This window comes from Amaranthus tricolor, chromosome 9 (genome assembly GCF_026212465.1).
Source record: "Amaranthus tricolor cultivar Red isolate AtriRed21 chromosome 9, ASM2621246v1, whole genome shotgun sequence".
NCBI classification, from domain to species: domain Eukaryota; kingdom Viridiplantae; phylum Streptophyta; class Magnoliopsida; order Caryophyllales; family Amaranthaceae; genus Amaranthus; species Amaranthus tricolor.
In genome coordinates, this window is record NC_080055.1 from 11,153,686 (window position 1) to 11,168,586 (window position 14,901).

The 14,901-nt window shown below is 28.5% G+C and overlaps 1 protein-coding gene across 1 annotated transcript; it reads left to right on the plus strand.

Annotated features, from left to right (window-relative positions):
• Positions 1 to 9,802: 9,802 nt before the first annotated feature.
• LOC130823734 (glycerophosphodiester phosphodiesterase GDPD1, chloroplastic-like) lies at positions 9,803 to 14,547 on the plus strand. Its single transcript, XM_057688470.1, has 6 exons — positions 9,803 to 10,238; positions 10,310 to 10,494; positions 12,560 to 12,619; positions 12,714 to 12,995; positions 13,353 to 13,645; positions 14,205 to 14,547. Exons 1-6 carry the CDS (start codon positions 9,935 to 9,937, stop codon positions 14,419 to 14,421), a joined length of 1,341 nt encoding a protein of 446 aa, XP_057544453.1. The 5' UTR covers positions 9,803 to 9,934; the 3' UTR covers positions 14,422 to 14,547.
• The last annotated feature ends 354 nt before the right edge of the window (positions 14,548 to 14,901 follow it).

A 14,901-nucleotide genomic window follows, 5' to 3' on the forward strand; every position in this document is an offset into this window, starting at 1 on the left:
AATATATGAGAATGCAAAAGATATACATGTAGCCTTGGGAGTATTTATAGTAAATAACTATTAAGGAAATCTTTCGGATAATTCTGTTTGATTTTACCATTGATATGGGACCCTCTTACTTCGATTGGGCTAAATATTTAGGCTTTTTTTTTAAAAATTGTGAACTTTTTATTTTTTTACGTGAAATCGCAAATTATATTTACCAACAAAGACGGTCAATTGAAAATAAGCTATTTATTAGTATTACTAACAATTAACAGTACAATAGAAGTAAAATTGTATACATCCGATCCTACCTCCACACTCGACCTAAAAGAGAGTTACATAATGACATTATTAGGGTAATGAAATGAAATAATACCTTTGATAAGATAAAGTGAGATATACATGAAGATGATATCCAAGTTAGTTACTCGTCTATTCCAATCATTTTGTCTCATTTGATTTTGTTTATAGAGTAAAAAATAGAGTATATGTGTTAAAATAGTAGATTATTAGGAATAAAAGAGAATATAGAAATTTTAAGTGGAGGGGTCATATCCAAAAACATAATTGGAACAAATTCATTTGGACTAGAGGTGTTCGTTCGGGTGATCGGATCGGTTTCAGACAGGTGTCATTCGATTCGATTGTATTTCGGATCGGTTATATTTCGGATGCGTGTTGCGATGGGTCACACTCGAGTCGAGTCAGGTCGGTTAGTCACGTTTCTATTGAAGATCGGTTATTCGAGCTATCGGGTTAGCATCAGTTCGATGTCAGTTGCAGTTTGTGTCGAGTTTCAATCGATCTCGGGTTGTCATCGGTTAATAATTGGTTCAATTTTACCGGGTACAGATCGGGTTCGGGTATTTTTCAAGTAGAATTCGACTACGAATTGCGAATTACTAATTACTATTGATCGAGTCAGTATCAGATTAAATTGTTAGTCATTTTTTAATTTATGATTAGGTTCCTTTACTTAAAGCAAAATAGTGAAAATGTAAATCAATTAGTGATCATTATTACATTGTTACTTTTGCTTGTTTGACCAGAAATTAAAATTATAAAGTTCTATCAATTTTCATCTAATTCGATTAAAAGTAGTTAAATAAACATTGACGATTAATTATTAACTCTAAATATATGAAACCATGTATTTATAAAATTTATTTTATTAAAATATTTATCACTTTATTAAAATAACTATTAAGATGATTGAATATGAGTCGATCATACTTCTATGTAAAAGATTGGTTCAGGTTTACATTAGTTCGATCTAAACTTCGTTCGGGTTAAGTCAGTTTTAGCCGGATCGAGTTCGATCTCGAGCATGATTCGGTTCGGATATGACTCGGGTCGATCATTATTAGGTTCAAGTAATCTCGGTTAACGGTTATGTGTCGGTAAGAAAAATCGGTTACAGCTCGGGTTCAATTTTCCCATTTTCAGCTGTCAACCGGTTCGAGTATAGCTTCGGGTCGGGTAATGTCGGTTCGATAAACCTAAAAAAGGAACACATTTTTGAGTAGGTTTACTTTCAATTTCGGATCGGATTTTCGGGTTGAGTCACTTTTGAATAGCTATAATTTGGACATACTAAAATGGAAAATATAAAAAATGAGTGGGACATAGAAGTAAGTATTTTGTCATGTCAAAAATCTTCAAGATTGTTTTTTTTAGCTCATGCATGCATTAGAAAGTTAGGTGAAAATTGAAATGATAATCTTGCCTATGAAAGTGGTACTTACATTCTGAGATAAAACTCTATTCTAAAAAAAATATATTCATAATTAGTTATTTAGGGGTCTTTTGTATTTTTTAATTTATTATTAGACATGCATATACATAACTTTGAAATTCCAAAATCTAAAATAATACCAGACGAACCCTTGGTTATTAATTTAGTTTGTTAAGATTAAATTGCTATTCTAGGTTTCTCAAGTATTTCCTCATTTTCTTGTAATACTATTAGTTAGTCATTATCTAAAGAAAGTATTGACTAAGTGACCTCAATTAAAGTCATTTACTACCCATTTACTTAGTGGTATTAAATTGTGATAGTGAGAATGATTTATAATGTGAAATTTCATCAAAAATTTCAGGTTATTCCAATGGTAATGAAACTTTGATCACAAAAAAGTATTTTTATTTATAAATTTCCATTACCACCTGATACCACCTCTTCCAATGGTAATGCATTGGAATGAAATTTATGAAGAAAATTAGATGATTGAAGTTGGACAAGCATGACCATCAAGGTAGTAAAAGGCGACAAACATCGTTCGAAAACAAATTTAAAGAATGGTCGTAAATAATAGATTAAAACACTTGATTAAAAATTCATTGGTTTTATAATTTTTATTTGATTATTGTAATATTTCTTTATATATTTATTTAGTAATTTAGCAGGAAATTAAGGCGATTATAAACCCTATTACTTTTTCGATATTTGTTAAGAGCCGTAATTGCAATCTAATAACCCTAAAAAAGGAAAACCTGTACAATTATATTAGATTTGATCTTAATCTCACATTTAGTGGAGTATTTCAACTAAGAAGAATCAGATTCAATAAAATCACATTTAAAATTTTTAAACACTATTATTTTTCTATAATTATTATTCTCAATAACATTTAACAATTTGCCACTTATACTGAAATATGAATATTACGATGTCTTGTACATAAATAAAAGAAAAAATTACTCCAAATTATCTAATATTTACTCGATTTTTCTACAATATCCAACTATTAATTAATCATGTATAATACAAACTTTAAGGGATAATTTCCAAACATATATTATAGTAACTGGTAACTGCTTTAACAGGTAATTTATATAAAAAATTTAAATTAAAATACAACAATTCTTGTAAGAGACGGTTTCTTTAAAAAAGCATCTTTAATTAGCTTTTCCCATCGATCAGAAACCTGAATTTGACTTCTGATTGTTGCAATTAAGTGAATTAAAAAAATTAGATTTTTATTGAATTAACTAATTGTTTCTGTTTTTTCCATTTTAATTATGATGTTCTTAAGCTAAAGTCAATAGTTTATTTTGGTGGGTAAAATGAAATTTTATAAATCTTTCAATTAAAAAAGTTAATATATATATATAATTTTCAAAGATTTGTAATTTCTTATAAAAAAAATGCTTTCTTTATTTTGTTTCCAAATTTTTGCGTCAGTAATTTTATTTAAGATGTATGTATCAACCCTATATTTGTAGTCTAAAATGTATGTGTCATATAAAAAGATGTTTTTTATTATTTTGTACCCAAATGTTTGAATCAATAATTTCATTTAAATATGTATTGATTTGGCATGTTTATTGATAGCGCTAGTCAATATATTTTCAAGCAAATTTACAGATTAGAACATATATTTAAGGAAATTTACATGCTTAACAGGTTAAATGGTTTTAATGGTTAAAATATTTAAATAAATTAACATCATACAATCTATTAATTTTGATGTATAATAATAAGTGGAAGACTAATAATGGTTGTATCATTTGTCATTTTTTGATCGGATTAAAAATGTTTATATTGTAATTCTTTAATCAAGGAAGTCATTAATTGATGACTTTATCAGTTAAATATATACACAATTTAATTATATCCGTTTATAATATTGAACGTTAAAGTAATAATAGAAACAAATAAACTAATATTTAAAATCAGTCAATTACAATATTCCAATTACCATAAGTATGGCAAATTTATCCTTTTATATATACCAATATTAAATCTCTTTTTCAATTACAAGTCTGCATTTAAGGAAAAAAAAATTATTATTATTATAATTAATCTGCAATTAAGGAAAAAATTAATAATTATTATAATTAATCTACATTTAAGAAAAAAATAAACATTATTACTATTAATTAATTAAATAAAAATTTTGAATAATTAAATACTTTATATGTAAGCAAGGAATTATTTTTAAAAAATATATTAATTTAGTTAATTAAATGATGTTAGAATTAGGTTAAATTTTAATTAAGTTAAAATTAAAACCAAATAAATTAATTTGAATTGACTGAAAATAAGCTTAATTCATTCATGATTAGTTAGTATATTTTATTTAATGGAAGTGACCATCAAAAATGCATTTTGTATTCCCTCTTATTCATTGATTTAGAGACATTTTCTTATTGGGTCAATTCATTGATTATGTTCCATTTTTATTTTTGTTATTCTTTTTTTACCCTTTTATCTTACTACAACAATACAACAACACATAATTATCTATGTCCTTTATGAAAAAAGTGAGTTTTCCAACCACTTTTAAGTAGTCCTCCAACCCTCTTAGTTTTTGGTGCAAAAGGAAAATGTCCCTAAATCAATGAATAGGGGGAGTATACTTTTAGAGTTAAATTAATGTAATTATTTAGTAAGTTGTATTGTTATCAAAAGTAGTTATTTTATTAAATATATAGTATTTATATACTTTTCTTAAACAAAAGAGTATATTAATCTTGCATCATTCTTTGAAAATTTAGTTAAAATATATTTTCATACTAAACTCCGTATATAGCACGAGCTTCTAAACTAGTATTTGTATATAGTTGATATGAAACATAATATTCTTTATATAAGGTAATTGACTTACCTATCAACAATATGTAGAATTATCTGACATAATAATTTAAATATAGACGCAATTAAAATTGGCAAAGGTCAACAATAGTAAATTGACAATATTCAAAAATAATCTTTAAATAATTGAAAATAATTTGATGTATTAGACAGTTTAGTCAATATCAAACATTGATATCCAATTAAATAATTTCACGTGACATGGATCTTAAAATGGAGTTATATGTCATTTTATATATTCTTTTTAGTTTATGTTATGATATGATATAATATAATTAAACTAAAATTTCCAAATTTACAACCAATTTGAAAATTGTTATTATATACATGTAGTAGTAAATGCTTTACGATTTGATTGCTTAAAATCTTTTTAATATTTCAAATAAAATTTTTAGATAAAAATTTTCCTTAAAAATTAAACAATTGAAATGGTAAAAGTTTGGAACGATTCTTAGCAAGTACAAAGTGTCTAATTACACATAACCCCTGATATACTATTGACTTGTTGAAGGAATACTGTGACTTGAGTGTACAATTAAGTCTATGTATTAGTGTTGTTCATAGGGATGAATTTTATGAAGAAATTCAAAATGGGTGGTTAAGTGTGTCTTAATGAAGTGCATAAAAATGTGAGTTATGATGGATGTTAAACGGTGTTAAAGTGGTGTTTAAAAATAGAAATCAATGCATGAAGTTATGAAGGCATTGAAATATGTCTTAAACATGTGGCTTAATGGTGATTATTATGCCACTAACTCAAGACTTTAATTGTGTATGCTTATTAATGTAATTACTTCCATAAATAGAGAGCTCATATTGTAAGGGTCATTACACATATGCTCATCAAAATATCATCAAACACAAACCCTTAAGCCTAAACACATAGCTTAATCTCTTCTCAATTGTAATTCTCTGTTTTGAGAGATCTTTGAACTCCTTTGTGATAATCTAAGTGAGATAGTACACACCTCGGAGGGCGTAGTTATAACTGGGTGAACCTCCTTAAATTTTTGTGTCTTTTTATTGCATTATTATCTCTTACAAGCGTTATTTTCAATAAAAGTGTAATTTATTCATTACGGGACTTCATACCTTCGATCTTGGTGATATTTGAATTTGAGATACATTCTTTAAACTCCAAAATGGCATCGTTTCATGAATCATGACTAACCCTTTAACAACTGTCAATGTTCTCTTGCAACTCTTCGAATAGAGCTATTTTTTAATAATTTATTTTTAGACTCTTGTGTCAAACGTTTTAAGTTTAAGAAAATTTAACTTTTAAACTATTAATATACTCTATTTTAAAATACAAATAAAAGTAAATTGGTCTTCTAATATATTGCTCCCCCTTGATAATAAATACCTTTTTATTTAAATGTGCGTGGTTATCCCATTATAAATATTTTAGGAGTAAAAAGTCAAAACAGCAAATTGTGTTCTTTTCTCCTATAGAATCACTTTGATTGAGTGTAAATATTTTAGGAGTAAAAAGTCAAACTAGTAAAATAAAGGTAAGTGAAGATACAGATAAAGTAATCAAAATACTTGTGAAAGATGTAAAATGCGAGTAAACTTATAAAGATGAATAAAAAAGATGATGATTTCCCTCATTTGAAAGAAAGTATTCATCCACTCTCTCCTACATTAAATTTATACTCTAATATGAGAAAAATAATTATTGTATTATCCATTTTCATTACCTTCTAACAAATTCTTCCACCTTTCTTACAGTCAAATTCTTTAATTTTCTATCTAATTTAACTTTGTTTTTCTATTATAATTTTTATTTACCTCTTTAACTATTTACACTCAATTCAAGCGAGTCGAAATTAGTTTGGAAAGATAGATAAAAGACGAGTTGGGTGTAGACAGTTGGAAATGTAAGCCCAAATTTGAATTTGGTGGTTGCAATGTGAATCTTGTGTTTGTCATATCCTACAAGGATTGATAAAATCCCAAGCTTTGACGTGGAATTTTCGTTCCATCTGCAAAGATTACGTTGGCTTTGTCCTTAAGAAATTATTGCAATTTTTTAATTTATTTTTTAGATTAGGGATATTCAGCAAGGTACAAATTTTTGAAATTTAGTAAAATATCAGTTGTAGTAAATCTTAACAAAATTCTACAAAATAGCATTTTAATTTTAGAATTTAAGCTGCCGTAATATGAATGCCCAAAAAACAGATTATACGATAAGTTATAAAATTTCGTTTTTACACTTGTATTTTTTCATTATAATACATTAAAATACAATGCTATTCCACAAAATAGTATTTTACTTTTGGAATTTAAGTTGTCGTAACATTAATGCCCAAAATACGTTAGATAATACGTTAAGCAGTAAAATTCCAAAAGTACAATGCTATTGTGTGGATTTTTTTTAAGATGTGTTAGCACTGGCCTTTTACAAAAGTTCGTGCGTACCATGTAATTGATTATAATTTTTTGTTTTGAAAATGTGTCAAGTACTTTTTTTATTCACTTTCATACATTTTATCTCTTTTGATGTCATTCATAGAATTTAAAAGAATAATCTTGCTATTTCTTAATCTTTATGTAAAATCTTATTGAAGTAATATCTTAGAGGTGGAGGGAATAATTCATATACTCCCATATCTAACTAAATTCTCTTAGTTAAATATATAGATGTAAATTAAAGAAAAATATATCTTGAAGCCCAAAATAAAAATAAGACAAATTTGATCAAACAAATTTATGAAGAAAGTAAAGTAAATTTTGTTAGACTACATCCTCCTTGTTTATATAATTCCTTTTTGTATCTCATTTCTTAGTATTCTCAAGCACATTATTCTCTTCATTTGGTTATTATTGTGATTGTTATAACCTTTTTCAAGCAAGTACATATAAAAGTTCGATGTTGTATTAATCTTTTAGAGTTGTGGTATGGTGATATTTTGGATAATTGGCATAATTATCGATTTAGTTAATAAGGAATAAACAGACTCTATGATTTGGACGTACTAACTATTTAAAGTGCATAATTTTTATTTTTCACATTTTTTGGTATCATTTTATTTTGGAGACATTTTAAGTCAATTACGATAATTTGTAAATAACCATATAAAAACAAAAAATCAGTAAAAATAAAATAAATCAAAAAGAAGCTTCATAAAAACCTTTTTCTACCAAATCGTGCTAAGTCGGCAATGAGTTACTTGTAATTAAATTATTATGATTTACTTAGCTTTCCTCTTTTAATTTATACATTCATTCATATTTTTCTCATGTTTTTGTACTATTTTATTTTGTACCTTTTATTACAAATTACATAAAATCAAAATATTGTATAATAGTTGTAATTTTACTCTGGCAAAATGTTCCCGTGAGTAACGGAAAATGTAAAAATATGAAATTGTTTGAAAAATAAATAAAGACGAATTGGGTGTAGACAGTTGGAAATGTGCTGCCCAAGTTTGAATTGGGTGGTTGTGGATCTGTTTTGTCATATCCTACAAGGATGGATAAAATCCTCATATATTTATTATATTTATATACATATATCCGTAGGCTTTGACGTGGAATTTTCGTCCCACCTACAAAGATTCTAATTAATAATTTGTCCATATTCACTTTGTCCCATGAAAATTATTTCATTTATAAATAATTGAAATTCAAAAATTAAAAAAGTGAATTAAAGGAATAATGAGAGTTGTGAATAAAAATAAAAAATAAAAATAAAATCCATTTAATAGAATGGATTAGAAACTAAAAAGCTATGGGGTAAATTCCGTGGTACATAAGTAGTAGGTATTTGGTGGAGAAACTACAAAATAGAAGGAAAGATCAAATGAAAATATAAGTTAAATGTGTGAATAAAAATAAAAAAAATAAAAAATATACTAAAGAAGGAAAATAAATTAGGGTAAACAAACGAGTCTTATACTCTTATTTTTGAACTAAATAACATTAGATTCTTTTTAAAAGCATTTCTTACTTAAACCTTATAATGAGTCACTCATTAACTTCACTTTATTTGATATATTATTTTGAAATTGTTTATTGTCCTACATATTTCCCTTTGATTTGTTTTTATATTTATTATTCATACTATTTCTTTCATTTATGTTCTCATATACTCTTATTTTCCTTTCAGTTGTTACTGTTAATACATTGTAGATGAAATATCATTTTTAATAACAGACTATAAAGAATATAAAAAATAAAACATATTCTTTTACTTATTCCATAGATAATTCAATTTGAAAAAACCAAAATAGAATTAAGGGTCTATTTTTTTATGAATAAGGATAAAATTGCATCCAACTTATTTGAGCTTTAAAATCTTTTATAACTATAGTTAAGATAAAATAGGAGGGAATATTAGCTTATTGTTTCAGTTCGTATTGCATTTATGGTACCTAAAATTTTTTTAAAAAATATTATTTTTTTAAAATAACTATTCAACTTCTTTCAATTTATTATTTATTTTACTTTTTAAAAGAATTTTTCATTTAAAAATTTTCAATAGTAAATTAATTTAGAAATTAACAATTTATTTATTGGGTTATGATATTTATGGCCCTTAGGGCTATAAATAAAAATCAACAAATTTACTTTATTAACATTTATATATTAAGGTTTCAACAAAATCATTTAAACTAATTAATATGAGAGTAATTAATATAAAAGACATTTTGAACTTGTCTCTTCATCTTTTCAATTCAATCAATTTAAAAAGTTTCAAGAGAATCCTTTTATCTAATAAATGTGATAGAATTAAATGAAAATTGAAAAAAATCATCACTTATGTTAATCTCACATGTAACATTAAATATAGTATTAAAGTGGTATAAAATTTCTTTTAATATACAACCCTAAGCATTTCCCTTATTTATTTTAGGAATTAATTAATATTAACAATTATTTTGAGAAGCATTACTTTCTCAATTTTGATAAATATGTTAGAAAAAATAGTTACAATTATGCGCAGTATAGAATATTCAGCTTGTCTTATATAAGACCATTTTATTATTAGATAGATCCATATAATTAGTCTATTTTTTAATTATTTATTTAAAAATACAAGTGATCAATTCAATAGACTTAAATGAATGCAAACTCATTCAATAAAAATAGTCTCACTATAAGATCATTTTATTTAAGAAGTTGGGTGGAATATTATATTTAAATATTATTGTTGAGATTTGAGATTTATCTTCATCAAAGACACGTTAACAAAACCTTCCTTAATCCCATTTAATTAGGAAGTCAAAATAAAAATAAAAATAAAAGAATATCCAAAAAGCATATGACAAGCATTCAAATTAAAAAAAAAAATATATATATATTCCTCCAGATTTCACCTATAACCGAATATTCTTCCAGTAGATGCTGAATCCCCATATTCTTCCCATTTTCCTGCGTTCATCATTCCTTCCTTCCACTCTGCATATAAAATCTTCTCATCTCCTTCCCAAAATCATGCATTGTATCAAATTAAACCCAATTCAACTCAAATCAATCCCTTCTTTTCTTCTAAACCCTTATTCTAATCACTCTTTTTCAAAACCCTTTTCTCTTAATCGCACAAAAATGGCTGCTCTTAAAGCTGTTCATGTCTCCGATGTTCCTAATCTCGATCAGGTCAATGAAAACGCCGCCGTTTCGCTTTCTTCTCGGTATAACCCGAAAGGTAAATTTAAGATTATTTGACCCCTTTTTGATTTGATTCGGATTGTTGATTTGGAATGTAATTTTGTACAGAAATGGAGACGGTGACGATGGAGATGGGGAATAGGAAGAAGTTTATGGTGATCGGACATCGAGGAAATGGAATGAATAGATTACAATCATCTGATCCTAGAATGAAACATGTTAAAGAGAATTCTATTCTTTCGTTTAATACAGCTGCTTCCTTCAATCTTGATTTCATTGAATTTGATGTTCAGGTATTTACCCTTTTTCTTTTTTATTAGTTTATTAATTATTTATTAATTAATTCCTCTGTTTTTCTAGTTGTTCTTCAATAGAAGTTTTTGAATTTTAAAGCAGATCATGCTATGTAAGATTTTAATAAATTTTTTAATATTAACTTTTTCATTCTATAATTTAACAAATAATTGATTTATTTGACTTTTAATTTTCTTTGTATAAAATTGAAAAAAAATAATATAATAATATTTTAATTGAATACTCCAACTTAAACTTGCTCGAAGCTAGATTCGTCTGTTGCGGTTTACGTCGGAGGTTCGCCGCCTATTTTGAACTAAATACGTGTGGAATACGGGAAAGTAAGTTTTGGAATTAAGTAGGACCGGATCGTAAATTTTAAGGCTTTTTTTTAAGAAGTGAAGTGAGATTTTGATAAATAGATAGCATCTTAGAAGACATGACATGGTGTTGGGATGAGTTATCCCATATCGATAAATTGAAAATGGTGTGCACGCTTTATAAGCTATTAGAGACCTTCTTCCCATTGCCATATGGTTTTGGGATGGTATATATCTCCTTGACTTATGAAGTGTGTGCACCTCGTGTTCCCCCGTTAATATGCTGGCATTCACAATAAGTCCAGCCTAATTTAACATGGTATCAGAGCCGATGGTTCGATCAACAATTTAAAAATGGTAGGTTCGAAAAGAATGGCGTTCCTACCCTAATTGATTACTCCCACATGCGAACTTGACGGGGGTTCGCATGTGAGGGGGTGTTAGGATGAGTTATCCCACATCGATAAATTGAAAATGGTGTGCACGCTTTATAAGCTATTAGAGACCTTCTTCCCATTGCCATATGGTTTTGGGATGGTATATATCTCCTTGGCTTATGAAGTATGTGCACTTGTGTCCCCCCGTTAATATGCTGGCATTCACAATAAGTCCACCCTAATTTAACACATGGCGTGTTTGGTTATTAGTTTTTTTTATTGGTTTTAGTTTTTTTTTGTGTTTTTAGCTTGTAAGTCAAAATAAAAAAGCTGCTTGCGCTAGTTTATTTGGTTAGGTTTTGACTTGTTGGTCCACTTTTTCTTTAATAAATAGTCAACAATCAATACTTAAATTTACTGAATATCTCCATAAATAGCTAGCCTTTTTAGCTAATTTAAAGCCAATAAAAAGGGTCAATATTCTAACTGGTTATACAAGTCAACTAAAAAGCTAACAATTAATTGTCAAATGCCCCGATTACCTATTGGCTTGTAAACTTTAAAACAATTAATAATATATATATATATATATATTTTTTAATTGTTATTCTTGTGGTAAATAATATACATTTGTTCACATTTATAAAATTGAAATCTAATTAAATAGGTACAAAAATGTATATTTAGTAATTTCACAGGTTATGTGCTGTTGACCAAACCGCTTTTCACATGTTAATTCACGGTTATTTTATATTCGTTGAGGATCTATTAGTCTGTTACTGGTCATTTTAATATGGAAATTTCTTTTGTCGGTTCTGAAGGGTTGAACAACATTTATCAAAATTATTTAAAAGATAAAAATAAAAATACGGAGCTGGATGCCCGGAAAAATTAGGTGGATGGTTGCGGTGGATCACGTGGGGTTTGCTGTAATCACGTGACTTCCCCTGTTTCTGCGATTCACACCTACTTATTTTGTTATTAAGCCATAAGTGTAGTTTTTTAGCTCAAGTGGATCTTTATGTGGAGTAGGAATTTGGGAACCTTTTTCTTTTGATATATGAAATCTTACAACTTATTCTTGTGATTATATTTGATGACTTGTCAAATAGTTCGAATGTGAATTAATTTAGTTTAAATAAAAATAAATCGAGTTAATTATATATTATAAAAATATAAAAAATTTCAGTAAAAGACTTATTCGGTTCAATCTACATACAGTTATTTTTAACGAAGAATGCATATGTGATATGCTTAAGTTGGTGCACGAGTTTGAGCATCATTATATTATTCATGTTTATATCATATTTTAATGTTATTTTTGAAAAATTAAAATTAATTTTCATTTTTTGTGAAAATTGTTATAGGTCACAAAAGATGGATGCCCAATCATTTTCCATGATGATTACATCCTCTCAAAGGAAAATGTAAGTTCACTTAGCTAAGTTCTTACTTCCTTTTTGAATATCAATCCTTCATATCTATGGACTAATTTTGTAAACATGCATATACTTGATACAGGGAATAATATATGAAAAGAGAGTGACTGATCTAACCTTGAGTGAATTTCTTGCATACGGTCCACAAAAACAAGACGGAAAGATTTCAAAACCACTGTTGAGAAACACCAAGGATGGAAAATCCGTTAGTTGGGATGTCAACTACGATGACACTCTATGCACCTTGCAAGAAGCCTTCGAGGAAGTCGATCCCAAATTAGGTTTCAATGTCGAGCTCAAATTCGATGATTACATCGTTTACAAAGAAGCTCATCTCGTCAATGTTCTCCAAGCCATCTTAGAGGTATCATATACATATCATGTCTTCATTTTTCTTGGAATATTTACTATGTGACTTAGACCCAGACTCAGACTCGGACTCAGATTTAGACCTGTTCACCTCATGGACTTTGACCGAGCTATGCATGTGGCCTTGTTTCGGATATATTTTTTAAAAGAGAACATAGATAGTATTATTATGTTTTGGGCTTTGTTACCTCGACTTTGGAATTCATATTTGACAATTACCAATTGTGTTCCTTTTTATTGGGCTCTTAGTATGTCTCCAGCCCGTTGCACAACTCTACTTAGTTCGATCAAGTATGTCTGTTGTGTAGTAACAACTCTTTGAAATCTGAATGTTTCGACTTGATTTATGCAGGTTGTTTACAAGTATGCCAAAGACAGACCAGTTATATTCTCCACATTCCATCCAGACGCAGCCCTACTAGTGAGAAATCTACAGGGAACATACCCAGTATACTTCTTAACAAATGGAGGCACTGAACGTTACGATGATGTTAGACGGAACTCGTTAGAAGAAGCCCTTAATCTCTGTTTGGAGGGTAGTTTACAAGGCATTGTTTCTGAGGTTAAAGGGATATTCCGATACCCTGGAGCTGTTAGCAAGATTAAGGACTCTAAACTTTCCCTTCTTACCTATGGCACTCTAAAGTAAGCACTTGATTATCCCTATATTATGTTGGATTCATATTCGAGCTGAGCAAAATCGCACCCTGTGCTAAATTGATCCGCTCGAATAAAGACTTGTGCAACGGGTTGAGGACTGTGTTGAATGTGTCCAACCTGTTGGCTCATATTCAACCCAGTGCATAGGTCTTCTGATCGGTTTAGCAAATGATTACGGTCCAATCCAACCAAAAGGCTAGGCTGATGGTTGTAGCTGCAAATATGCTATATATTCTCTATCACCTTCCCTGACACGAGAGCCCATTGGGCTGGAAGTGTGAATGCAGTACAAGCCATTCCTGTATGATGATGTAGCACCGAGTATGTTGTATATTCTATTGTCAAAACATAACTAATCTTAAAATGGCAATATGTTGACCTTTTGTCATCGGTAACAACCTAGGATACATTTGACCCTAGATCATGCCTAGGTAGGACCCACTTAGTGGTGTTGGGGTAACAGAATGTTGTTGTGATGTTGCATAGGTCTTGCCAGTTTAGCAAACATGACTAATCTTACGAATTGGGTTTTGTTTTGCAACAGTAACGTACCTGAATCAGTGTACCTACAACATCTAATGGGGATAGATGGTGTGATAGTAGATTTTGTTCAAGAAATTACAAAAGCTGTAGATAATCTGATAAAGCCAGTAAAAACAGAGGAAAATGAAGGAGAATTGCAGTCAGATGTAAAGCCACAATTCTCTCAAACAGAACTTTCTTTTCTGCTGAAACTTATTCCAGAATTGGTACAGCAGTAAATACATTGATGGATTGTTCATTACTGATGAGCCTCATTAATATCCTCTTGTATTTCTGGGGATGTTTTTTCACCTCGGGTTAAATCTGTAATTTTACCACTCAGTAAATATTTGAGGTTGAAGCCATTGATCGTATTGATAAATTTGTTGGGGCATTACTATACTTCGCAACCCTTTTCATTTTGTCGTCACACCTTATATATTGAACTTTCAAGATTGCCCCTGGTTACTTTTCAAACCTTCAATCTCCAACATCTCTTTAAAAACTCTCTCCGAACACTCATTGAACAAAAACCAGCTAAAACTAAAATTCGAATTACTGTGGAAAATGAAAATAATCACCAAAATGATTCGGTAAGCATCGATAACGATCGTTAATTTAAAAAAAAGTGTGTTGAAATTTGATACATGTTCACTTTTTTTCTATAACATTTAGAAGGAAAATCACATAATTGCAATGTTTGCGGCATTAGAACCTAG

Coding starts and splice junctions, on each gene's coding strand:
- LOC130823734 (XM_057688470.1), top strand. CDS start 9,935: ATGCTGAATCCCCATATTCTTCCCATTTTCCTGCGTTCATCATTCCTT. Junction 10,239..10,309: donor TTCTCGGTATAACCCGAAAG/GTAAATTTAAGA, acceptor AATTTTGTACAG/AAATGGAGACGGTGACGATG. Junction 12,620..12,713: donor ACATCCTCTCAAAGGAAAAT/GTAAGTTCACTT, acceptor TACTTGATACAG/GGAATAATATATGAAAAGAG.